The following is a 25,365-nucleotide window of genomic DNA, read 5'->3' as shown; positions in this document are numbered from 1 at the left end:
GTTTCCTGTGTTCTCCTCGTGTCGCAATAATCAATAGGAACAGCCCGGCTGCATCAAGGTTAATTGTCCGTCTATTAGTCACTGTTATCCGTAAAAAAGAGCCTGCTATTCTATTAGCTTATTCAATTTTATCGCCACTCAGATAATTCTGCTGGTTATCAAGCAACTATCTATAAGAAATAAAAATGTTTTAGTACGAGAATTTCGAAATTTTTGTATCTTACTATCGGGGTATCTATAATTTTATAATTTTCCGATATCGCGTATATCGCATTTATTGTATTGAATAATGCATACGTCGTGCAAATGTTATTAACTGGAAAATGTATGGAATTGGGAATATTGAATTCCTGCTGCATATAATTGTACTTCTCTTATTTTCCTCTTGGATATTTTATATTTCAATATTTTTCTTCGTACTGTCTACTCTTATTCTTGCAATTTTTCTAACGTTTCAGCTTCATTCTTTTTAATATTCCTTAATTTATATCGTAGATTATTAATTGAACAATTTACAATATTTATTTTGATATTATTTGATACAATTACGATTGTAATTTTCATGCTTTCGCTACTTTCTTTAATATTCCTTGATGCACCTATTGAGAATTATTAATTGAAGGATTTATAACGTGGAGGATGTGAAACGGGAATTAAGAGTACGAAGAATTTGAGATTTTGAAACAACATTGAAAGCTAATTATTATTATTGCTTGGCACCGTGCATATTACACGTCGTTAAAGTGTTTATACATATGTATTATATGTATAACACATGTATAATGTATAAGCTTGGAAAACATACGGACAACGTTGATCTGTTAAATGCTTAATTACATAATCTGCTACAACTGCCACGAAATAATGGAGAAAATCAATGCATAACATTCCACCGGCAGAAATTTTCAATGATGCAACTTTTACTAATTAGATTATGTCATGAAAATTGCACGAAACCGGTGAAGCAACTTAACGAAATAAATCGCTTCCTCGAAAATTTCTGTTGTCTGAGTTTTAATAAATTAATACGAAAATACGTATAACGACTTATATAGAAAAAAGTTCCTTTGTGTTATGCTATTTTACGTTCTTTCGTTATCGTAAAATTAAATTGGTTCCTGATATCGCATAATGTTTCGCGAGACACGCAACGTTATTCAAAACCGATGAACAACTTTAGCGATTATGAAATTTCCACTCGATCAGAAGTTTCGCTGGAAAATTCCATACGCCGCGTGTATACTCATCCCCGATCACCAAACCGATTCGCATCGTTTATTTCATCACGAGAATACCAGACGCAGTTAATTAAAAAGACTATCATAAAAGATTTCGCCGAGAAAGAAGAATAATGTTTTAAATTTACATATTAAGAGATGGAAATTCTTTAGCCTTCTATTATTTATCGTTAAGGTTATCGCGGTATATATATGTGTGTGTGTGAATAATAAATTAGTAGTATCGATAAATAGACATAACCGTACGAAATTTCGTTCAAAAATACTCGACGACAGCAGCGCCACCGAGTTCGATAATATCGGTTACGATTTACGATATACGATCATAAACGGTTCTGACTGCACTAAGAAATGATCGTAAATCAAAATGTTTGTTCGTTTGAAAGAATTAAAAAGATGTGACTCCATTTTCAGTTACTAAATATAGTAATAATATACATATATATATGTATACCGAAAATACTGTAAATTAAGAACTTCTTTCTCCTTAATCATTTTTAAATTATTGTCTTATACGTACATTCTAATGTAATAGAACGTTCTAGAATCTTTTTTATTGTTTAGTGAAATATTAGGTCTTCTTAAGAGTTTATATTTATTTAAAATACTTTATATATATATATAAAAAGTATTTTAGTAAATGGTTTAAAAATCATGTAATGTTACATTGTGCTATAGAGCAATAAAAATAAAGTTTAGATCTAATCTTCCTCGATAAACTCTTAAGAAGACCTAATATTTCACTAAACAATAAAAAAGATTCTAGAACGTTCTATTACATTAAAATGTCCGTATAAAACAATAATTTAAAAATGATTAAGGAGAAAGAAGTTCTTAATTTACAGTATTTTCTATGTAGCCCGTTAATTAATATAGGTAATAACAAAATAGCGTATAATTTTATAACGAAACAAACTATGTACTTAGATCAGTTTAATATGTCCGCATCAGTGAGCAACGTTCGCGAAAGGCGTTAATTTAAAGTGTCGATAAGTATCGCGTGAAAGATACCAGAAGCAAAGAGCCGCTGATCCATTATTTATACGCCACTGCATTTCCACGCTGATGTACGGACGCTTTGCTGAATTATAACCACAAAACCTTCACCTATGCCTATGTAACATAATCGCGACAACAAAACCGGCGTAGCTCGTCAACAATTTTTTCACTATAGGGGTTACGTGTCATTGTACCGATCCGAATTGTAGTAAACATACAAAACGTACTCTAGTTGTAGAACGTACTCTTTCCATAAATTCGAATAATTTTAAATTAGAATTTCACATTTCTAATTACGAACTAATATTTCACACGTATACGTATGTATAATTATAATATATGTATGCATAATTTTATAAGAACTTTTAATAATAATATATAATATATAGTAATATATAATATAATATAATTTTAATAATAATATATAATAATAATAGTGACAAGTAAAGGAAATAGGTATTAACGAAGTTACGTTAGACAAAGATGTAAATATCAATTTCAAATATTATACTATTGCAAAGTCTATTGCAATTCTTTTATATTATACGAATCAACCTCATACAAGGTTCTACTATATTTCCACTGATAATATAAATCGAAAGAAATCTGTCAGTTAGGAAAAGAATATTTTTCCATTTTCGAAAAAATTTGTCGAAGATAATCTATTAAATATATCTATATATATTTACAATGCGTCGTATCTATTCATTCTACCGGTATTGTATATGTATATAACCTTTTTGGCACGTTATATAAATCCCCATTATACACTGGATAATGGATGGGACACTGCATAAATCGCATACCATATATTCTAATGAACACAATAAATCACGAAAGTATTCAAACACTTACCACAGAATGTTTTTATCAATAAATATATCAAATATGTATCATATATAAAGGAGGTTAATCTGTAAATGCTATATAATATTAAAAAAATATTTCGAGAAAATTTTGTAAAAAGATTGCCAAAAAGAAATAACTAGATTTCGTTAAAAGTTAATTAACGATAGATCGCATGCAATTATTTGACGAAAAATGAATGGCCACGAAATATGAACTACAACGTGATATTAATTAATAATACCGTACGAATATTTTTGTCTCGACGAAATGTTACCATTGTGTGAATCTCGTTTCATTATAAGTTACCAAAGAGTTTAATTAAAATATGTTTCTGTAAATTTAATATTGCGAGTCCCTGTTCATAACACACAATTACATATATTTGAATTTATTTAATAATATAGAAAATATTTCTCTCTTTATTTCCATGTTTCAACTGTCTACATGCTTTTGTCTTTCACTGTACATAATATGTTTCTGGGAGTGTTGAAATACTTTCGTCAACCGCTGTAAATACAATAAACTTGAAAGAAAATACCTGTCATCCAATAGACGCGTAAGATCAGTCATCTCGCGCTCGAACTTAAATTTTGACACCTCGCACAGAAGGGCGTCACGTTCTCCGATGACCTCTGAAAGTTCACGTTGCAGCCTCTCGATCTCTGCATATTGCCGGCTGATCAGTTGATTCTTCTCCTCGAGGATGCTCTCGACGTCGGGGTCCAGAAGACCGGCCGGGTCACCGACACTTCCCAGTACCGCGCTCATACCGTTTGTTTACTTTCACTGAGCCGCACCACACACGTTTTCGTCCCGTACTCGTTCGGCACTGGTACTCCGCGAACGTTTTCCACCGATTAGATAAAAAAAATCAACGACGATCACGAATGGCACGCGCGTCCACTATCAGCACGCGCCACACGAACGAACGCCCCCGTCCCCATAACCAATACGAATATCACGCAGGATAGACGCTCTGCCCGTGAAAAAATCAACAAAGAATCATCCACGGCGCGACACACCGTTTCAGCGCGTACTCGCCATCTTACATCTATTGCCACCTCTCGGCCGAATGCCAGTCCTGATTCACGATCGTTCCCGTGTTCCAATTCCGCCGGATCGTTTGTCCAGGGATACTTTCACGCATGCGCATGCGCGCACCGCTGGAACTGTAATGGTCTCGTTCCATTCCAAACAAGGACCAATAAGAATTTGTAGCACCTGACATCTGGTAGCGGAACCGAGAATTTGAAAATTTAAATTAACTTCAATAGAATTATTGTTGATATTTTTACTTATTTTTAAGAATGATCTTTAGGTTTAAGGAGAAGGGTATTGTTATTTTTATTTTCTCGTGTTCTGAATGGTTTAACATCGAAGAGATTTGATGGTATTTTGAAAAGAATTATTTTTATATGTATTGAAGAATGAGTTTGTTGTAATTCGTAGAGGTGACGCTTAGGGCTTCCAAGACACACTGACCGATTTTAGAAATTGAAAGTTAAGGAAAGTAATTGTTGAACTGCGAACGTTTATGCAAATTATATTTTCATGAATAAAGAAATATAAACTAAATAAAAGTTTCTTTCACTTATTATATAATTCTGCACATTCTTGCGCTTAAATGTCGTAGAAATACATAAATATTCTACTAATTATGTTACTAATTATTTTTCAAATTTTCTTTTTACCATAAATATCTTTTTGTCAGAAATAAACTAGTGGAAGAGTAATTTATCCAGTAAAGAAGTTCTATTGGGTAGAAACGATAAACATAGTTGATATGTTCACCGTTTGAGAGACTTACATGCCTTAGATTGGTAAGGTACTGTACCATTTCGAACTGAAACGTTCAAACATTCATTTTCTTTCTCAATTCTTAATCTGTTAATAAACAGAAATTCAAATTTATATTCAAATTGTATGTTCTCTATTTCATTTTCTTTTAATAATAACAATTTTTCGACTATCTATTATTTATAATAACTATTTGATAAAAATTTTTAAAGCGTTATTTCTTTAAGAAAATGTTACTGTTTAAAAACTTTAATATAATAAGTATAATATTAATAGCGTCAATTAGAAATAATTTTCGGTTACGTTTTTATGTAGATTTGCATATCTTCTCTTGTACGATTGTAAGACACACTGTTTACATCTTTGTAATTTCAAAATTTCAATGATTATAAAATTCTGTTTTATGGATTTAAGCACAATTATCGAGGATTTTCTAGAACATTGATGTTTCTTTACATTTTTTAAATCACGGTATGTAAAGACTTAAGAAATTTGTAAGAAAATTTTGTACAACTGTAAATACAATCTCACTTTGATAGCGATGTATAAGAATCATTGCTGCTACAATTTGAATAGATGTAAAACTCAAAGAGGAGTTCTTGGAATTATTTGCATAAATGAATATAAAACAAATGAATTCTTTGTGTAAATCAGAACTCTTAAAATCCAACTTATCATTTAAATAATTTGAAAAAGTATGAACACGTGAAAAATTCATAATGATCATATTCAAATGTATATGATATCGTATAATATGCGAATTTATCAATCTTCAAATGTAAATTTTGTAAATTTCGTTTTAGTATTATCATCCTACAATAATACTGTAATCAACAACTGTTCTATTTAATAAAAATACAAGTAAAACTATATATATATATATATTATAATACATTTCGAATTATCTTACATTTATGAAATAAAATTTATTAGAAGTATGCAAATTTTGCTAGATTTAGAAGATTAGTTTTTACATTTTAGGCATTCAATGTATTTTAATAGAAAATTGTTCTATTTAATAGAAATATAAGTAAAACTATATATATTATAATACATTTCGAATTATTTTACATTTATGAAATAAAATTTATTAGAAGTATACAAATTTTACTAGATTTAGAAGATTAATTTTTACATTTTAGGCATTCAATGTATTTTGAAGCTATGGAATTCTTTCTAAATATAATAACTAGAAATATATGAGATTTATACTGTAAATTTTGAAAAATTGACCCAAACAAATTCCAGGTCAAATATAATATAAACGTAATTAATTAATCCAATCTATGATCCCATTATCTTTAATATTTAAAGATGATAGCTTTTAAGAAATAGAACTACGGCATCAAAAATGTAAAATTGGCTATACCACCGGAGCAAAAGCACGCGTTCTCCACATTGCAAAAATAGGTTATCTTTCTACGCTGCGTTTCACTTCGTACTTTCGTCCTGCCAGACGAGTAGTCTTCTCATCGCTGACGTATCGTACGATAAAAACGAAAGATACGGTTGTTACATACAAATTAAAATTATTTTTCCGTTGTTCATTGTCGCGTGGGTGAAAGAACAAGAAATCAAGGTCGACGTACTGTATTGTGATAGCCAGAGATCGACAGGCGAAGAAGAAGAGGGACACGCTCTCTTGTCCTTTTAAATAACTATAATCTTTAAATGCGACACGTGAACGGTGATAAGGAGATAACAGATTTTTCGGTGTACAACCGAGGAAAAGTAACGAACAAGGCGAAAAAGGATGACAGTGTATTCGGGACAGATTCGAATTGACGCGTGTAACGTGAAACAGATTTTCTCGGGTGTGATGTTTAGGTTATCTCGTCGGATCGAGATTGGAACACGATGAGATACCATGGATATTCGCCGTGACGAACTTTTCGTTTTCACGTTCGAACTACCGTTTCATGCGCATTTTTTAATGAATTTCATAAGGCAATATTAATTAAACGTGTGCCCGCTACGATGAAAGCAGCGTGCATGACTTGAAGGTTAAGTCTTTCCAACGAAAGCGTTCTTGAACCATTGTTACGATGATTATTGTTGCTCAAATTCCTGCTTAAACACTTTTGTAAACGGAACACAAAATCCTCCGTTTGACTTCTGTTGTGTCGATAAATAAATAAAAATTATTTTTGCGGCACGAAGTACAGTTCGAAATTCAAATTTTATGATTTAATATAAAAGAAAAAATAATAACAAAAAGAAAGGATACATACGATTTAAATAATAGAGTGAAGCTATTAAGTGTAAATTTGTCGAACTAGCGGAAATAAATGAGATATAGTACATGATATTCGAACTCTGATGATCAAGACGTTACCGCATTGTTTCGTCGCTATAATTTGTACATGAAAGAAGAAGCTTGTTAAACGATAATTTATAAATTTAAGATTATTTTATTTATTATAATACGTCAACGAGTATAAAAGAGAAATACATATATATGTATATATGTATATTTCCGTTAAATAAGCGACCGAAGAATCGTAGATTTTATTCTTTTAAAGAATAATAGTGCTATTAATACAATGTGCAACTGTGTAATGTTTGTTTAATAATATTTTACGATGATCGTTTATATTTATTTGAAAATAATTGTACAAACATTAAAACGTTTTTTGAGGTGAAAATTCATGCTTTCTTCTATAACTTTAATTATCAATACTTTTTATTTTTCTGACAATCAGCATGAGTTTATTTTATAAATATTCTGTTAATAAATTCACCATCATATTCTAGAATTAAAGCATTCATGTATTCTGTAACTAATATGATGCTCTCATAGACCTTAGAATCTTATTATGTTTACATTTAAAGCAATGTCCTTTACACTTAATAAGAAATCATGACAAGTAGAAAAAAAAGCTTTAAATTGTGATGTGGTATATTTTAAATACAGTATTTGTGCCATTCCTCTCATGCGCAAGACATTGGCTACAATTAATGATTCATGAGCATCCTTATGAAAATTATAGAAACTTAGGACCATTTTAGAAAAGAAACCAAAAATTGCCTGTTATGTTTGGATACCACATACTTGAAAAAACTGCTGCAATCATGACAGAAATTAACATCCAAGATTTACAGGACCTTCTTGTACACTTCTCAAAAAATACCTATAGAGCCAAGGATGCAGACAACATGGTAACTTTTTTTATTTATGAATTAACAAACTTATGAATTAATCTTTCTGCTTTATGATATCACACAATAATTTTTTTTGTTTTTAGAGTCAAGCAATCATGCAAAGATGTCTGCTGCTCACTGATTTAGATTATACTCATTCTATCATAAACAATAATGGAGGTGATCTCAGTGCACATTATCCTAGCCACCTTATCATTTTAGAATATGAGAAGTGTAGTAGGAATCCAAATTTGTGTGATACGCCGCCACCACTGCCACGCACATCAGAAACTATATACGAAAATATGTATGATCCTAATAAATTGAAGGAATTGATAAAAAGTGCTAGATTCGCCAGGTGTCGTTCAAGATTTCCACTGCCGGTAATATTGTATAAAGGTAGACATGTATGCAGATCGGCTACTTTGTCTGGTGGACCAGAAATTTATGGTAGATCTGGGCTAGATTATTTATTTGCTGGTAGTGAAGGAACAGTTTCTATTGAACAGCAAGTAGATGAAGCTCGCGCGAGTGACTCTGTACTTAGTGACTGGCAATTGTTTGATAAAGTTAGGCACCAAGACATCAAGCTTTTGAAAACTCTTAACGTAGGAATTATCATTGATTTTATGGTCGAGAAGAAGAAAGTCAAGTTTGGAATGAAGTAAGTAATCAATTTTTACGGCAATATTTGATGCATGCATTAATTGTGAAAATAATGTCTTTCAGATAATACCTTTTCTCATTCTTTGATTTAACATTGTTTGCAATATTAGTAAAATAAAATTAATTACTTGAAATAGCATAAAATAAATCATAGAATAATATTCTTAATCTTAATTGTAAATTAGTTTTTTGTTATTAATAGCTAGCTTGTATATTAAAATATTTTTAAATATTGTTTGAATATAGTACAATAGATTTTCATTAATGCTCTTGTGATCAAAGAATTGCTTGGACACAGAGAGATTTAGAAATAAAAAACAAGCAGAGTTATGTAGGAATGCAGTCTTTCAGTTTTTCACAGAGTCAACAAAGTTTCATAGTAGTTAATAACACGATCAGTATTTTTTATCTTACGAATCCACTTTTAGAGAAACTTAAACAGAGCTTTTTTGTTCGGTACCCAGCGTGACATCCTCAGAGAAAGTAGACAAAGAGAAGAGGTACTCTGACTTCACCCTAATTTCACTGCCATATCCTGGATGTGAATTCTTCAGGGAATTTAGAGAAAATGACTACTTAGCCCAAGGCTTGGTATTTGATTGGTCTCAGACCCATGTAGACGCGCAGATTGGTGTGCCAGAAGATTCAATTTCTACTCAGTTACGAATCAGTTGGGATCAATATCAAGTCTGGGATCTAGTAAAATTAACTCAAAATTATTTAAAACTGATATTAAGATATTTGAGCGACAGCAGCAGTGGAATATTAATTCACTGTATCTCAGGTATGCTTTTTTCTTAATAAATAACGATTTTTTAATTTAATTAATAACGAATAATTACGTAACATAATCAGAATTAAACTCTGTTTATAGGATGGGATCGCACACCATTATTTATTTCATTATTGAGGATCAGTTTGTGGGCTGATGGTGTAATTCACACATCACTGAATGCGCATCAGATTCTTTACTATACCATAGCATACGACTGGATGCTGTTTGGCCATGATTTAGAGGATCGACTAAGCAAAGGAGAGGAAATATTCTTCTTTTGCTTTTATTTTTTAAAGCACATTCATGACGAAGAGTTTAGTATTCATCTGCGTCATAGCAAATCTAAGCACTTGGTTGGCACACGCAACGACAGTGACTCACAGTTAGACAACGTTATGTTCGATAACGAATCGTTAGTGACATTGAGTTCAGTTAGTTCCAACTTAAGTCTGAATAGTTGGTGTAGTTCTGTTAGTCAAAATAGCCAAGATAACAATCCACCAGCTGTGTTTCATTGTTCTTCCGCAGAAAGTCAAGACGAATATCTTATGGCGACTAGTTATGGGTACATACACTTTCTTTCTTATCGCATTTGGTATACATTTCTCACCAATTAATCTAGTTGCTCATTTTATAGGAACGTGGTACCATGGTCAATTCATACTTCTCCAAATAAAGAAGGAATTGCTCATGGATCACGGTCACCTTTGCCACCTAATCGGACTTCTCCCGTCGCAGTTCCCGTACCTGGACGTCTTCGACAACGAAACGAATCCTCCTCGTCCGGTGGTTCATGGCAGATGATATCCGGAACCGGAAGTTTACGTGGTTCTACAACTGCCAATGCTCCGATCACAGACGGAATGGCATGTAGTTCAATTTCAAAACACCTCAGTGAAAATTATACCGTACATACGTCCCAAGAATCAAGCACGACAATTATCGAGGACGAACTATCTGCGTCGTTGGCACAGTAAGTACCATAAAGATTTTTAATTACCATAAAGTGTTTTTTATCCAATAAAACGAATTACGATTTCTACGTTTAACGTTTCTATTCTAGAGCCCGCAAAGAAAAGTTACAGTGTATAAGAAGAATATTTTACAACGCTTATAGTCAAACTGTTGGGTTCCGAATGAAGGATAATTCCGAATCTGTTGGCTTTGGTCAGCTACTAGGAAACTTTGCTGAGAAAGTTGGAATTCGTTCCGTTCAACGCACATCCTTGTGACTATAACATCATTAACTTCTCATCCCCTCTCTTCCCATCAGCGCAATTATAAGTTTACTGTTATCAATTGTTTGACTCAATTTAGAATTTTATAAGAACGCTATACAATGAAAATAAAACAATTGTATATTGTCGTTTATGCGAATAATGCGTTGTTATACAAAAAAGAAAGAATAGCGTGTAATCGCGTGACATGAATAAAAACTTGATATTTTTGTATATATATAATATTTATATGTATATATATGTATATATATATATATATGTATATACCTATATATGTATATATATATATGTAAATGCGCGCGTGTGACTGGTAGTTTTGCTTTATAATTTACTGACGTTACATGTATGTGTATTTACGATTGCCATCTGTATAAAAACGTTATTTGCACAGATGGATAGTAATTAATGTTCAAAACAAAACAAAATTATAAGAATGTTAAAACGTACAAAATAGTGCTAGTGTGGATCATTTATCCCTAACTTAATAATTAGTGTAAAAAAGAAACATCTGCATGTTGTTTTTTATTAATTTCTCTTTATAAGTAGTTAAAAATATTTACAAATTCATTACATGCACTATTCTAGTAGGTACAACATGTTCTCTACAGAGTGGACACTGTGGTTTAGTATTCAACCAATCAGTAAGGCAAAACCAACAAAACAAATGACCACAGGGTGTGGTAGTTGTTGGCACTTTTTCAAGGCACAACTGGCACATCAGCTTACTATGTTTCTCAGGGACTGTTAAGTATTTATTAAAAGGGCTTTCACTGTTTCTGCTTTGCCAGATCTTTAGCACACATTGTGCAAGCGTAGCAATTCCTAATAGTTTTAATCCCCAACTGATAGTATCAGTAGGCCGATGACCATATACCTTTAAATTTAAAAGAAACTAGTAGAGAATATCTCAACCACCATCATAATAATATTATTGTGTAAAAATTACCTTTGCATAATCTATTCGTGCTATTCTTTTGCCTAAACTATAATAGTGACCAAACATATAAAATAGTCCCTTGTGCACTAATATGAAAATAGGTATCATAGTATACATTTTTGTTATGAAAGAATTTAAAAATATTGCAGCTGCAGGAGTTAATTTACTATGAGGATGATTGACCGATAATTCTAATCTTTTTAGTAATCTTATCAATGCTTTCTCTCCAAGGCATTCTAAAATTACTGCCAGTACCCTTGCCTGAATAGTAAGTTAAATATTGCATGTTAATAGAGCTTAGTGCATTCTGTTTGCAGTATTTTTAAAGTATTTTAACGTACATATATAGATGGAACTTTTTGAGCATCTAAGTTGGCCTGCACAATTCCAGTGTATTCTTCTCCTAACGTCTGGTTCCCCATTCCCGAGGTAAAAAAGAAATAAATTAACTTGAATGGAATGTCTGAGTGTATCAGGGGTAGCAAGCCAATTCGCCTTTCAAGAATTTGTAGAACATCCGCGATCTTTTCTCGTAGATATTTAACAAAGTCATCGTCCCTCTGATGTGATCGTAGAATTTCGGCCTGACTCGCAATTTTTAACTTTCGAATTATTTTCTTTACTTCCATTTTTGGTGAACAACTTGTTAAACTTTCTTTGTACGAAAAATTATGAAATATGATCGCTTTGTTGAATTAAACACGAAGAAACTTCCAATATTAAAAATAACACTCATTGAATTAATGAATAATGACAAGTAAAATTATTCGAAATATACATATATAACCTCAAACATTTAAAAGAATCTTATCACTTTGTTTGTTATTGACCTCCAACGTGACAATCAGAATGAAAATATGTATTTGTTATCTACTAAATGTTAGAGAAAAGTAATGAAAAACCATATAAATAAATGTTTCATAAAAATTAAAGAATATCGTCAAAATTACATCACGCAGTTGTAGAACGTGAATCATAGAGTATATAATCAATGTGAAACAAATTTTTTGCAAGTTCAAGCTATTTTTATATGACAATTTCCATTTTCGATATAGTATAATACTATCTTAATTTTCAGAAAATTAATTTTCTAAACATTTTATTTATAATAAGAAATACACATACACGTATACAATTTAAGTATATGTGTTCCATATATGTATAGACACACGTTTGTAATACTAAGAACATAAAATATCTAATATACGTAAACCAAGTAAATATATCCTATTTTTATTCATAAATAAAGAATTATAGACTTCTTTGCATATTTAACGCACCATATAGTGATAATGAAATTTAAAAAATGGAAAAACTCACCAGTGTTGTAATATTTCGTTATTTCAAGTAATTAAGCGATTGAAACGAAATGCACTGCTCTTTAAACCATTTAAGAACTAATAACACCAATTATCTACTTCTAACGTCATTATAAATTAATAATAAGATAAAAAACGAAGCATAAAAACGATTTGAAAAGCAAGAAACAAATGTCCGCTATAAAGAATTTGAATACGATTACGTCCATTTCCCTAGACAAGAAACGTAACTAGTTGGTTACTTACAAACGCTCGAAAATCATTGCAACTTTTTTCATTTTAAAACACTGCTACCATTTTTAATTAATTCTATAACGTAAGCACGTTATATGCATTCTAATAATTAATTTATTACTAATATATAAATTCTAATCCACACAAATGACTAGTATTTCAGTAAGTTAATTCATAATGAATTAATATTGCCGGTAAAATCGTTGATTGTAAGAACTTTAGAGTTGCAATTTTATTGCCCCATTTAGTTCTTTCATTGTTAAATTAAACTTTTTTCTTATTCGCTAAATTAATAAGATATGGTTAACAAAGTTTTCGTAATTTGTAATATAAACGAGGAAAATAATATTTTATGTATACTTCAAGCTAAACTTTGGAAATTTCTTGTTTTATACCAATAACAATAAAATTTAACAAGAATTTTCATATTACATCATAATTTGAATTTTGGGAATTAAGGGAATTGCATTATAATTTGGATTATGGAAACTCAGAATGGGGTAGTTTAAGGGTAAATATGTGTTATAAATTTTTCTAGGCAGCTTTTCTCTTTCAAGGTTTTGGAGCAAATTGTTCGACTCAATTCTCTTGCCAGAAGTTATATCGTCTTTACCACTCCGTGACCAAATCCTCCTAAGGCATTCTTATCATCCTACATGCACCATAGGATACCCTGTTATCAGGCCGGAACACGTGTGTGCGCATTTCTGAGAATTAATTAGGAAAATATTGGGCTCCCTGTCATCACCCAAAACTATAACATAACATACGCGCATCTGAACTATCTGTCATCGCCATGACTATGCTTATGGATATTGGTAGTCCGTGGTTCTTGTGAGACCTTGACACGTGCCGTCGCCTCCATAAAGGACACGATGGTAACATTACAATACTTTCGTGTAACACGAAATAAACGATTTAAAACGTTCAAACTCGCTTCCCTTAAAATTGTAATTTTTGAGTTGTTGCAGCAAATGAGCGATCTGTATAGAAAATTTCAAACTCGCTCCAAATTTACATATCGATACCGCCAAATCTAAAAAAAAAGCTAAATTCACACGACAGCGAGAACCGTATTTCAATTGTTATCGACGCAGCGCCGACCGCCATAAGTCGGTAAGGTAGACGCGTGCCGCGTATGTGCCACTGAGCACGGCCATCTTCGCAGTCTACGTAGCTGCATAGTCTGAGACGGAGGGCGAAGCGGCGAGCAGCAGAGAGGCATCGCCCTAGATAACGGTAGAATCGTGGGCTGGTGTCGTGCTGCTTTTCGCGAAAGTGCTTTGGAAGACCGAGAGGAACCGTATCGAGGCCGTTCGACCGTATCTAGTAAAATCATTATCCGAACTGAGGTTGTTATCCGGTGGTGTGTGGAAGACCCGCCTCGAGCCAGTGATTATCGGCTCATCGAGGCGATCGTATAGAGGACCGTGCCCTAAGGAGCTTTGGTGCACCCGCGGCGCGCGAGATTTTCGACCGAGTGCGGAATTTTCTCAGCCACCGGTGGAGCACGTTTCGTTTCGTTCGTAGCGACTATATCTGGTTCGTGGCGACCGTATTAGTCGGCACCAGTCCACGGATTCTCCCCGCGGTCGCTTTCGATGTGTTCGCTACGCGTACGGGACGACGAACCGACCAGCACAGGAGTAGGAAGCGAGTAATCGCCGGAGAATCTCTGTAGATTGGGATATAGTGGGCCGTGGACAAGGACGGAGAACGTACGATAGAGAGGGAGGGAGACGAGGAGAGTGTAACGAAGGAGTGTGCGAGGAAGAAAGAGAGGGACGAATACGAGAGTGCGATAGAGGGCCATTAGATCCGAGGGGTACACGGGTGTACGAGTCGAGTACGCCGAACAGATTCAACAAATATTTTCGAAGGTGCAAGGTAAGAGAAAAAAGCCAATGTCTCTCTATAGGGATAATATAGTTTTCTAAAAAAAGAACAGCGTCCATACCCCCCTGCGAGGTCGTCGTGGCGTGGCACGCCAGGCAAACGCCGCCGGAAATCATGCACGGTGGCCGCCCGCGCGTTTTCTCAGGCGGTGCCCGATTCTTTGCTAGATTTCTAAGATTAGAATCACATCTCTTTATCTATTATTGTATTTATATATATTCTCGTTTGCAACTTGTTTTTACGTCGATTGGTTATTAACACATTGACTGCTATGGTGGTCATGTGGGGTGACTCATGTATTACTACATTTTTTGGAGCGATTAAAATATGATCAATTTCGTGGACTACCGAATTTCGAATAATGTGATTTGGATAATATTGTCAGAAAAAAGTGCTCAAATACAATATAATATTTGATAAAAATGAAATGTTATGGTGATGTATATTTATTACGGCTCTCAAATATATAAAATTCGCATGGCAGTCAATTTGTTAATTGCATATATAGGGGTCGTTTTCATGTGACGATATTTCGTTCTCGTACACGCCGGTTTTCCTGTGTCAAATGATGTCGTCTGAGTAGCTGGAAAGGGATCAGGTTTCCTTATAGGTTAGGTTCGACTATCGGATCGTTTCGTTTCGACTTATCGAATTTACGATAAACGTAGTGATTCGCGCGAAAAGTTGCTGGTTTTGAACATATTTTGGAAAAGATAAATAGTGTATAGAGACTCTTTCGAGAATACTTTCGCCTGTTCGTTCGTTCTTCTTCTTCTTCTTCTTCTTCTTTTTGACTGTTCGGTGATTCACGTGAGTCACTGGCAGCGCAGGAAGTGACTCGAGAAGAAAGAAACCCGGCAACATGCAACGACGACGCTTTGTGCCTCGGATATTTATTTCTTGTATTTATAAGTATATTTATATAGTCGCACTCGTGTATATGTTAGTATAGTGTGTGTGTGTACAGTTGTTTAGGTCGAATTTTATTCGTCTTGCACTCGTGTATCAACAATTCTTATAAAAATCATTTTTTTTTTTTTTGTATAAGTTTAATAGCGCACCAAATGTTCATAGGTATTAGCGACATCTTCTGTATTTTAGATTTCAGATTTTGTTTACTAAATTTGCTTACTTGAGAAATTCTATTTTCTTTGTTTACATTGTTTAGAATGGTTAACAGTTCTAATGCCATTAACAGACTTCATGTCTGTGTTACCTACTAATATTCTTCTTCGATTTTTGTATATAGTTTTTCGAAGTTTACAATATATGTGATGAAAAACAGCGTTTATTTGTTTACTATGTTTAGAAATTCACTTGTATTTCTTTGTATTAGAGCTAGATTTTTTTACTGCGTATTTTACGCATATATTTAAAGAACTTCTCAAGTTTCTTTGATTCACAGCCATAATATTTTAAAACGTGTGATAGTGTATCATCGTCAATCGATTCGTTATACGTGATTGAACTATTGACTCGAGCGGTCTATGTAATCGTGTATCAATTCTAATGAATTTTCTTCGTGTGAAAATAACGTGTTGTGTTAGTCGCGATAAAAAATTATGGCGTATAATCGACTTTTCTAACCTTACAATGGCACACTTGGTCTTTTATGTTCCTATAAAAATTGTCTATATAAATATATGATACATATATGTATATGGTCGCCTCTACTCTCTAAAATATTTTCGTACTGACACATATAACTTGAATAAGTGTGTTAGGAAAAGACGAGCTCGATTTTGAACAGTAGAAAGTTTAAGTTAGTATACCCTAGTTTTCAGAAGTGCAAATGTATTTGGCATGACAAAAGAGGTAAGAAAATCATTTTCGCGGGCAGAATATTTTTATGTTTAGTGATTCGATATTTAATTCGAATATTTTGTATAATTTAATGTTTGACACAATGAACGAATGAATAAGAGGCAATTTTTAAAATGTTTGTTAATAGTATTTAGAAATAATAACACTAAAAATAAATAATTGATTGTCCTGTACGATCTTAAATTGTATCATTAAATATAGTTTTTTTTATGCAAAATATAAACATCGAGTTTCATAACCTCAAACTGTATGCATACGTATCTGAATCTACATCAATGCATATAAGTAATAATGTACGTATGTATATAGTAGTGTATATAATGTACGTTAATAAAATTATCTAGAATATTTTACATGATTTAAAAGTGTGAAAGTATCACCTAACCTAAAAGACTCTAGTGTACAATTTGATAGTCCAAAGTCTGCCAGACACAGGGTGCCATTACATGGTTAATTCAACGCACGGAATTTTTGTGATTTTGTGGTTATGTTCTGCGGAGACGTTCTTTGTCGATCAAATCTGGTGCAGATAAGTTGCCATTTGGATTTATTGTTGACACAGATAGACGACAGAGGTGGAAGCTAATTATTAGTGCTGTCGAATCGTTTCGACGAAGAATGCAACGCGCTGTCATGTGACCCGTAGATTCTGTTTCTATGGCAGTCGGGAGCGTTCGTTTTCGTGAAAACAGGTTATAACAGCGTTTCGTTGCCACGGTTGAAATCATATTTGTGGTAAATAATTATTCTAATAAATGAACTCGTTGCTAGTTATTTGTATTCGTATTATTTAATTTAATTGAACGTGCGTCGAGTTTTATTTTGTTCTTATTAATGGTAGTTTGGTATTAAAAATTCCACGGTTTAATATTTATCAAGTGAATTAATGAATAAACGCGGTAAAATAATGAAACTCGCAGCAACTCGCTGGAAACGAGAATGGTGAAGGTGGCAAGTTATCAGGAGCGAAGTAGATAACGAGTTTGAAAGCCACCGCGTGGCTAATTTAACGCGAGTTATTTTTAGTCATCTTTTTGAAATTCGATACGTCAATTTATTTATCCGCAGAATTCCGTGTTCAACTGGCAGACGAAAGAACGGACCGTGCAAATTGAAGTCGTTTGCTCTTGAATAACATTAACAGTAAACCTGTCATTTAATTATTTCGTTCTTCCTTACATTCATAAAATCTGATTAATAAAATGAAAGACCAGAGATACATTCTATAGAAATCTTTGAAAGATTACTGACAAGTGATAGGATAATTTTTCACCTTTTTTGTTTTAAGTTAAATAGAATTCCGGAGATATATCGATATTTATTTATTTTTCTCTTTAACGGTAAATCATTTGATAGCTCGTTACATGAAATTCATAAAAACAGAAAAATATTTTATAGGAATTTTTTGATATTTCTGACAGGATGTACAATTTTTTACGCTCTTTCGAAGTTAAATGTAATTCCGGAGATAAACCGGTATTTAGCCATTTATTCTTTCGTTACTTAATTTCACAGAAAAAAATATAAAAATTGAATGCTACCAACGAAATTAAACAAATCGAATATATTTCGGCGGTACAATTTTATTTTTAATAACGAAATAAAAGAAGTGTATAAATAGAATTTCCTCTAATTCTTTTTAATGCTATAAATCAATCACTCGTGAAAAACCGTATACGTATACGACGAACTCTCTTATTATCTTCAATAGAAGAGATAAATAAAAAAAGACACAGACATATACATATACATACATATATATATATATATTTCATCACGTTCAATTTAAATTATAACATGAATAAAGATGATTTGCCGAACGATATTGGCAACCGTTTTTTCCCCTACTCCTTTACTTTTTCTCTCTTTTTCTCTCTTTTGCTCGCTCTGCTCGCCGATAAAAAACGAATTCCAATCGTCGAACGAACTAACTTACAAAGTCCTGGAAATTTCGCGCATATTTTCAGGCGTGACGCAATATCCGAGATACGAGATAACGAGAAGGTGGCGGATATATACGAGGGGAAAAAATCGGATCGGAAAAGAACACGATATGGTTTCGTTTCTCGAGATAAGTTCTAGGGGAAATGTTGCGTGTATCGAGAAAAAAAGTTCGAATGGTGCAGCAATGACGAACGATAAACAATGGAGCTCAACGTGACGAATGTCAGCCGGACAAACATTTTCAGTATTTTGTTTGGCTATGTTGGTGATACTGGTAAAGAGAACGGGGAAAAAGTTTTTTGACTGAAATACATATTTGGTAATTTTTGTTCGTGACATTTTGTACGTATGTAATATTGTTAGACTTTTTTGTTGGGAATATTCCCCTCGGGATTTTTGTTTGTAACATGTTCATTAGAAGATTTTTTTTGGTTAAACATATTCTTTTTAGGATATATCTTTGATATTTTTAGTCTAATCGTTTTAAAAGAATTGTAATGTATTTTTGAATGTTTATATTTAGTTTTAGTTTCATTTGTAAATGAATTAATTTCTAAGTGCCTAGGGAATTATTGTAAGTAGGTAATACTCTTGCAAATTTCACTAGGAAACTTTGCAAGAGTAAAAGTAAAAATGCGAAGTTAAAGCAACAAAATATTTGGGTAAAAAATTTGCATGGAAAACGAGGGCAGCAGTTTTGTCAGGTTTTTTTTTTTTTTTTTTTTTTTTTTTAGTATACGTTTCATTATATTGTGCGTTTCAAGCAAGTCAGCAGGTCGGTGAGTAAGTTTCGCAAGGACAATAAAAATGTTTAGCTGTCGTCGAGTTTCACGATGGCGTCGTACGTCATCGAGGAATAGAGCTAGCGATGATTTCATTACCTATTATTTGGGTGCACGCTGATTCAGATAAATATCGACCTTAGCTTCCATAAATAAATAGATGGTACAATACACAGTCTCATAGTTTCACGACTAATTTCCTCTTTTATCTCATCGCTCGAATTCCTCGTATTCTCATTTTTTACGATTTAGATGATTCAACAAGCTTTCAAATTTCCAACCATGTTTGACAAATCGGGCAATTCTTTCATTGGAAAAACAGGGATTTCTTTTCTCTAAGTTTGCGGATCTAGGGAATTCTATTTCAAAATCTGGAAACTTGGAGATTTCCTTTCTTAAAGTGTAAAAATTTAAGGAACCTTTCCCCTCGCATTGGGACGTTTGGCAATGCTCTTTTGCAATATCCGGACTTTCATATTCCAAATTTTATAATTCACAAAAAATTGTATATCATCTCCCATACGTATTTCCCAAATTTTATCCCAAATTCCCATAGACACACAATCGTAAAAATGTCGACTTTTATAAAAGCGATAAAACACTGTTTATTTGACGTGTGATATTTAATAAGAAATAAAGAGAAATATTTACTCTAACCTAGATAAATAAAGTATATAGTAATGCGTTACTCGGTCCTTAAAATAAAAATTGTACGCATATCGCTAAATATACATGGCAGATCGTATCGTTCTAATTATACGTATCACATTTTAAGGTGGAGCATTACTTCGCCAGTGTCTATGGAGCAGAGTTCCGTGCAAAATTACTATTACGTTCGCTTGGCGAGGCGAGAGTGACTCATGAACTAATGCAATCATTTGTAACGCTCGCTACGCGAGAAATGACGTAACGAAAGTGTATCGCGTCATATCCGCGTTATTCTCAACGATACTTTTCCACATTTTATCGCGTCACTGTGTCGCTCGCGTCGATTCGATCTCCTCTGCTCTACATTCTATCGTTTTCTATTTCATAGTTCGTTCTCTCCACACACCGGTCCCCTACCTATTATATATATCGAACTACTTAGAAAGTTTTAATTTTTTTATGGCTATACAGAAAACCAATCTGAAAACGTATAACATTCTACAAAGATATTATACGTACATATTATACAGAGAACTATTATACAAAGATTATAGAAAGATATTTAACCAGTTAGCTGTTGCAATCTCTTTGAAAAGTGTGTAGCTAAAATGTGTCGCGTTGTTCACACTGTATACTGTTTCTTCGTAATAACTATTTATATATTTTTATTTCGTCTTGGCTTGCAAATACTTAAAACATTTTCAAATTTACAGGTATATTTTAATTTTCGCTGAAATTGCAATTTAAACGTCAGATTGTAACTAGTTTTTACGCCTGACGAGTATACTCGTCGAAATATTGTCATTCCTTCGCGACGAGTATACTCGTCGAAATATTGTCATTCCTTCGCGACGAGTATACTCGTCGAAATATTGCCACTCCTTCGCGACGAGTATACTCGTCGAAAACAGGTAATCGGTTGAAAGAAACGTACGGTCAATTTATACAATACCATCGCCCTATCTACGATTCAGCCTCACGATCCACAGCGAAAAATATAATTCCACCCGACAAGTGAATCTTCTTCGATCTCGTTTCGTTTAATTAGAATTTTTCTCAATTTTTGTCATTGAACGTTTTCGAGAAAAGCGTGGTAAATGGACCGTACTTTCACGATTTTACAATTCCAATCGGATAGATTAATCGGATATACACTGTCTATAGTGAAAACAATTGCAATTGTTTATCGTAGCAAACGTTGCTGGGACGTAGCTAGCGACGTGAAATGTTATGGATACGCTTAATCTTTCGATGAAAGTATCCGACAAAACGACATTTCATACGCATCACAGAGAAAGGACATTTGGAGGTGAACCGCGTGCGTGTCCATGTATTACGCGTTGGATTACATATACTTTGAGCTTCGATAATGTTGCACGTTAAAGTGCCATAAGATTTCTTCAGTTTTCATTCCAAGTTTCTAAGTTGCTATTTATTTTTGCAGAACATACATGTTCACCCTTTCCGTCGAGAGACTTCCCTCGAATTTATCTACCCTTGATAACTGCACGCTTATTTATAAGTTATTGGTTCTTTATTTATAGTGTAAACTTTGCTTAGTAGACTTTGACGAATAAATGCTTATCGATACTTATCGCTTGATCCGGTGGAATGCGGTTTCTCAGTCTGCTCGCACGGTCTTTTTTAAGAAACTTCTATTCAACAAGGAGAATTTAACTCTTAACATCTGTCTGTTGCTCGTACGTTCTATTGTCTAAGATCTATGATCTACGTTCTGTCGAACGAGACTCGCTATTTTTGCATCTATTTTCCATTTAGAGACAAACTTTCTTTCTTTTTTTCTTTTTTTAAGAAACCAAGAGTCAAATAGATCTCTTTTAGATAGGAAATCTAAAATTTATGACCAGCTTTGCAAAGTGGCTTTTGGTACCAAAGATTGAATTTTTCAATGGCAAACTCTGACATATTGTAATTTTCTTCTTGAAAAATAAAAGAACCTAACTGCGAGACATCTGCAGTCAAACGTATTTGGTTTAATTCCAAATTCTGATATTCACAACGATTCATAAAATACATCTAGATAGCACTTTAAAAAGGAAGTTTCTATTTTTCACGAGTTTATTTTTAACAAATACTGAACTCAAAAGTTTTGAACATTTTAGGATTACGAAATAGATAATGACTTCTTTAAATAAATAAATAAATATCTTGCTTATATTGCTATCTTATAGTACTACGACTGTGATCAATTGTAATTAACCGTAATATTTACAACATGACGCTTAAAATTATTATTAAGGTGGCGGATATTTATGCAAAGTCGTATTTTTGTCAATATAATTTTCAAACTTCAGAAAGATGTTTTATCTATTAAACTCCAAATTTCCCACAAATTCATAAAAATCCACAATTTAATTGTATTGTTATTTCATCCAAAAAAAAGAAAGAAAAAAAAAAAAGAAAAAAGTTGTTTCATCTAAAAAGCAAAAAAAAAAATCTGAAATGCTCATTTCTATGAAACGACCGAGAAGCGAATATTCCAATCTTCCATGAGATATTAAAAATCAGACCTTAAGGTAGCGAGATTGAGAACGAAGAAACAAACTGATTGTAAAACACGTTATCGAGGTAAAAAGAAGGACAGAAAAGTAGAAGGCAGCTGGAAAGAGGATAGTAAATTAGCAATGGTCGTTTAAACGGTTACGGAAGCGGCGATATATCCTCGGTGGCACTTCTGGCTATGTACTATATTTGAAAGGGCGATACATCGCCGCTTGCCACTAAAAGGGTTGATATAGATGCACGCGTTATACCTCTGTAATCGATAGTTTCGGACTAGCCTCGACTACGTACTCGATTACCATAGCGCGATTATGCTGTTAGCTGGAATTCTAAAGGCAAATCTATTTGCTGTTATCAAAGAATTTTCTACATCGTCAAAAAGCAAAATTTCCTGCTTCGGTAGAGAAAATCGTTTCGAACACGTAAATATTTTGGTAAAAATTTCAAAGGTTCTGCGATTTTTCTAACTATAAAAATCGTCTAGCTTGAAATTCGCAATTGTACAATTTTTTTTACATGAAAATCTGCCATATGAGAAATTTCAAAGATTCTATGTACATTACAAAGCTATATATCCAATTTTGTACGGAAAAATCTGCTACCCGCAACGCACGCACGATTTTTCTATCTTGAATCTTGGTACGATCTACGTTTGCAAGATTTTATTAATTTTAAGATCATTCAGTTTCGTAGGCAGAAATCTGCAACCCACGACCGATGTGAAATTTGTTTATTTCGGAAGCTGGTATCTACGTGTGCAAGTTTCGTGCGAATTATGAAATTGTACAATTTTGTACGTCGAAATCCGGTACCTACGATGATTGGCAGACTTTTTACCGTAAAATTGTTGTACGATTTGGGAAGATTTTATAATGAAACTTTATACGCTAAAATTGTTGTCTCGCGCGGCGTACCGAAGCCGCATATTTCTAACGCACTTTGTGGAATTTTATAATCGAGCTAATCTTTCTTATCAGCCTGTTTCCTGTTACGGGAACACGCGAGTACTGTGTTCGAAGGATGTTGATTACGGGAAAAAAATCTTTGTACTTAAATAACTAATGTACGTAGACATTGTGATTGTTTTTTTTATTTTACTTGCTACAAAATTCTATTCAAGCGAGCGAGAGAGAGAGACAGACAGAGGGAGAGGGGAGAGAGGGGGGGGGAGACAGACAGAGAGAGACAGACAGACAGACAGAGACAGAGACAGACAGAGAGAGGCAGAGACAGACAGAGAGAGACAGAGACAGACAGACAGACACAGAGAGAGGGGGGAGAGAGACAGACACAGAGAGAGGGGGGGAGAGAGACAGACAGACACAGAGAGGGGGGAGAAAGAGAGAGTATACAGACACACACAGTACACCCTTGAAGCTTCCTTTTGCAACGTACGAATTAACTGTGCCACGGTCCATACCTAAACTATTTCCAACCCAATAATATTTTTCTATTATTAACAAATTATAGTAAGTCTAGCGCGTAAACGTCTTCAACGACTGGCTATAAAAAGTCGAATAAATTAGGGAAATGAGTAAATAAATGTCGGGTTAAAAAAGCGGTTTTTCCGCATAAAAACCAAGGAATATAATTCACAATGGATTGATACGATCGAACGTTCGGTAACTGGAATAAAAGCCAGGTGAAAGCGGACGAACAGAATTTAACGCGTTATATGCTATCGTTTTCTTTTTCTCCTCTCCGCTGGAAGAAAAACTTGGCAAAGAGAAATTTACACGAGTCGAAGTCGTATTAAAAAAGAATCCGATCCAGCGGAATTATTCATTCGGCCGGAGACTCGTTTGCAAACCATTTCCATATTGAACGAGCTCGTTCACCAATACCCTTCTTACTAGCTGCAACGAACGAATTAACATGGCGTATTAAACGCGATAATATCGATGGAATTCGACCAACAGATCACACCTAACAGCTAACATTCGCCCGAAATTGTCACGTTTTCGTGCAATAATTGTGACAATTTCACGGTTGCAACACAGTCGTCAATTAAAATATCTGACCAACCTGCTCGCCATTCGAAAGGTCAACGGACGCACGTTGTTCTGTCGAAGAAACTTGTCCGATACGATTCGTCGTTTGAGAACTTTGGCAGTGGAGTATAAAAAGATTTGCAAGCGATTAGATTTGGAGTACAAAACCTGTACGCTAAAATACGCTAAATATTCAAAGTATAACAGTCATCGTAATATTCGAACTAAATTTTTACTCAGATTCCATTTGCTCGATCGACTTTGTACAAATACGAATTTGCGTAAAAATCAGCGCTCCAACGACCACGTCGATTCTCTGTAGTCTTGCGCGTCTACCAACATCGCTAATATTACGATCGAGCACCGGGTTCGGACACGCATTTTCCACTATCGAAGGAACCTTCGACTCGATCGTCACAGGAAAACCTCTAGCAATTAAATTCCATTATCACTTTTCCACCGCCAAACCGATTCTCATTTTCTCGTCTCGATCACGACGAGAAAAAAGCTCGTAGCAATTAAATCGAGCGACGATCGACGAGCACACGGCGATATCGGATTTCC

The 25,365-nt window shown here is 33.7% G+C and overlaps 4 protein-coding genes across 9 annotated transcripts in view; 2 read left to right on the top strand and 2 right to left on the bottom strand.

The window, feature by feature from the left end:
- Positions 1-4,186, bottom strand: part of LOC132914203 (IQ motif and SEC7 domain-containing protein 2) — a 142,397-nt gene extending 138,211 nt beyond the window's left edge. For 2 of the 3 annotated variants that reach the window (XM_060973095.1, XM_060973098.1), the window contains exon 1: positions 3,625-4,185. In XM_060973095.1, coding sequence (XP_060829078.1) covers positions 3,625-3,854 — 230 coding nt within the window. In that variant the 5' untranslated portion in view covers positions 3,855-4,185. Of the gene's footprint in view, positions 1-3,624 lie in introns of all 3 variants that reach the window. The other variant, XM_060973101.1, reaches the window with a different exon arrangement.
- Positions 4,187-6,254: 2,068 nt separating this feature from the next.
- Positions 6,255-11,154, top strand: LOC132914206 (myotubularin-related protein 14). Its single transcript, XM_060973114.1, has 6 exons — positions 6,255-8,042; positions 8,129-8,688; positions 9,155-9,474; positions 9,565-10,030; positions 10,103-10,438; positions 10,529-11,154. The coding sequence occupies exons 1-6, from the start codon at positions 7,917-7,919 to the stop codon at positions 10,695-10,697; spliced, it is 1,977 nt and encodes a 658-aa protein (XP_060829097.1). The 5' UTR covers positions 6,255-7,916; the 3' UTR covers positions 10,698-11,154.
- Positions 11,155-11,212: 58 nt separating this feature from the next.
- Positions 11,213-12,621, bottom strand: LOC132914217 (peroxisome assembly protein 10-A-like). The gene is made up of 3 exons (XM_060973131.1): positions 11,982-12,621; positions 11,650-11,901; positions 11,213-11,577 (listed from the first exon to the last, which is right to left on the bottom strand). Exons 1-3 carry the CDS (start codon positions 12,267-12,269, stop codon positions 11,260-11,262), a joined length of 858 nt encoding a protein of 285 aa, XP_060829114.1. The 5' UTR covers positions 12,270-12,621; the 3' UTR covers positions 11,213-11,259.
- Positions 12,622-14,367: 1,746 nt separating this feature from the next.
- Positions 14,368-25,365, top strand: part of LOC132914219 (ras-related protein Rap1) — a 71,207-nt gene continuing 60,209 nt past the window's right edge. For 3 of the 4 annotated variants that reach the window (XM_060973140.1, XM_060973139.1, XM_060973138.1), the window contains exon 1: positions 14,368-15,080. The gene's annotated coding sequence lies outside the window, so the exon portion shown is untranslated. The remainder of the gene's footprint in view (positions 15,081-25,365) is intronic. The other variant, XM_060973137.1, reaches the window with a different exon arrangement.

This window comes from Bombus pascuorum, chromosome 14 (genome assembly GCF_905332965.1).
Source record: "Bombus pascuorum chromosome 14, iyBomPasc1.1, whole genome shotgun sequence".
Taxonomy (NCBI): domain Eukaryota; kingdom Metazoa; phylum Arthropoda; class Insecta; order Hymenoptera; family Apidae; genus Bombus; species Bombus pascuorum.
The sequence above is the reverse complement of the archived record's forward strand: the minus strand, read 5'-3'. Positions and strand labels throughout refer to the sequence as shown.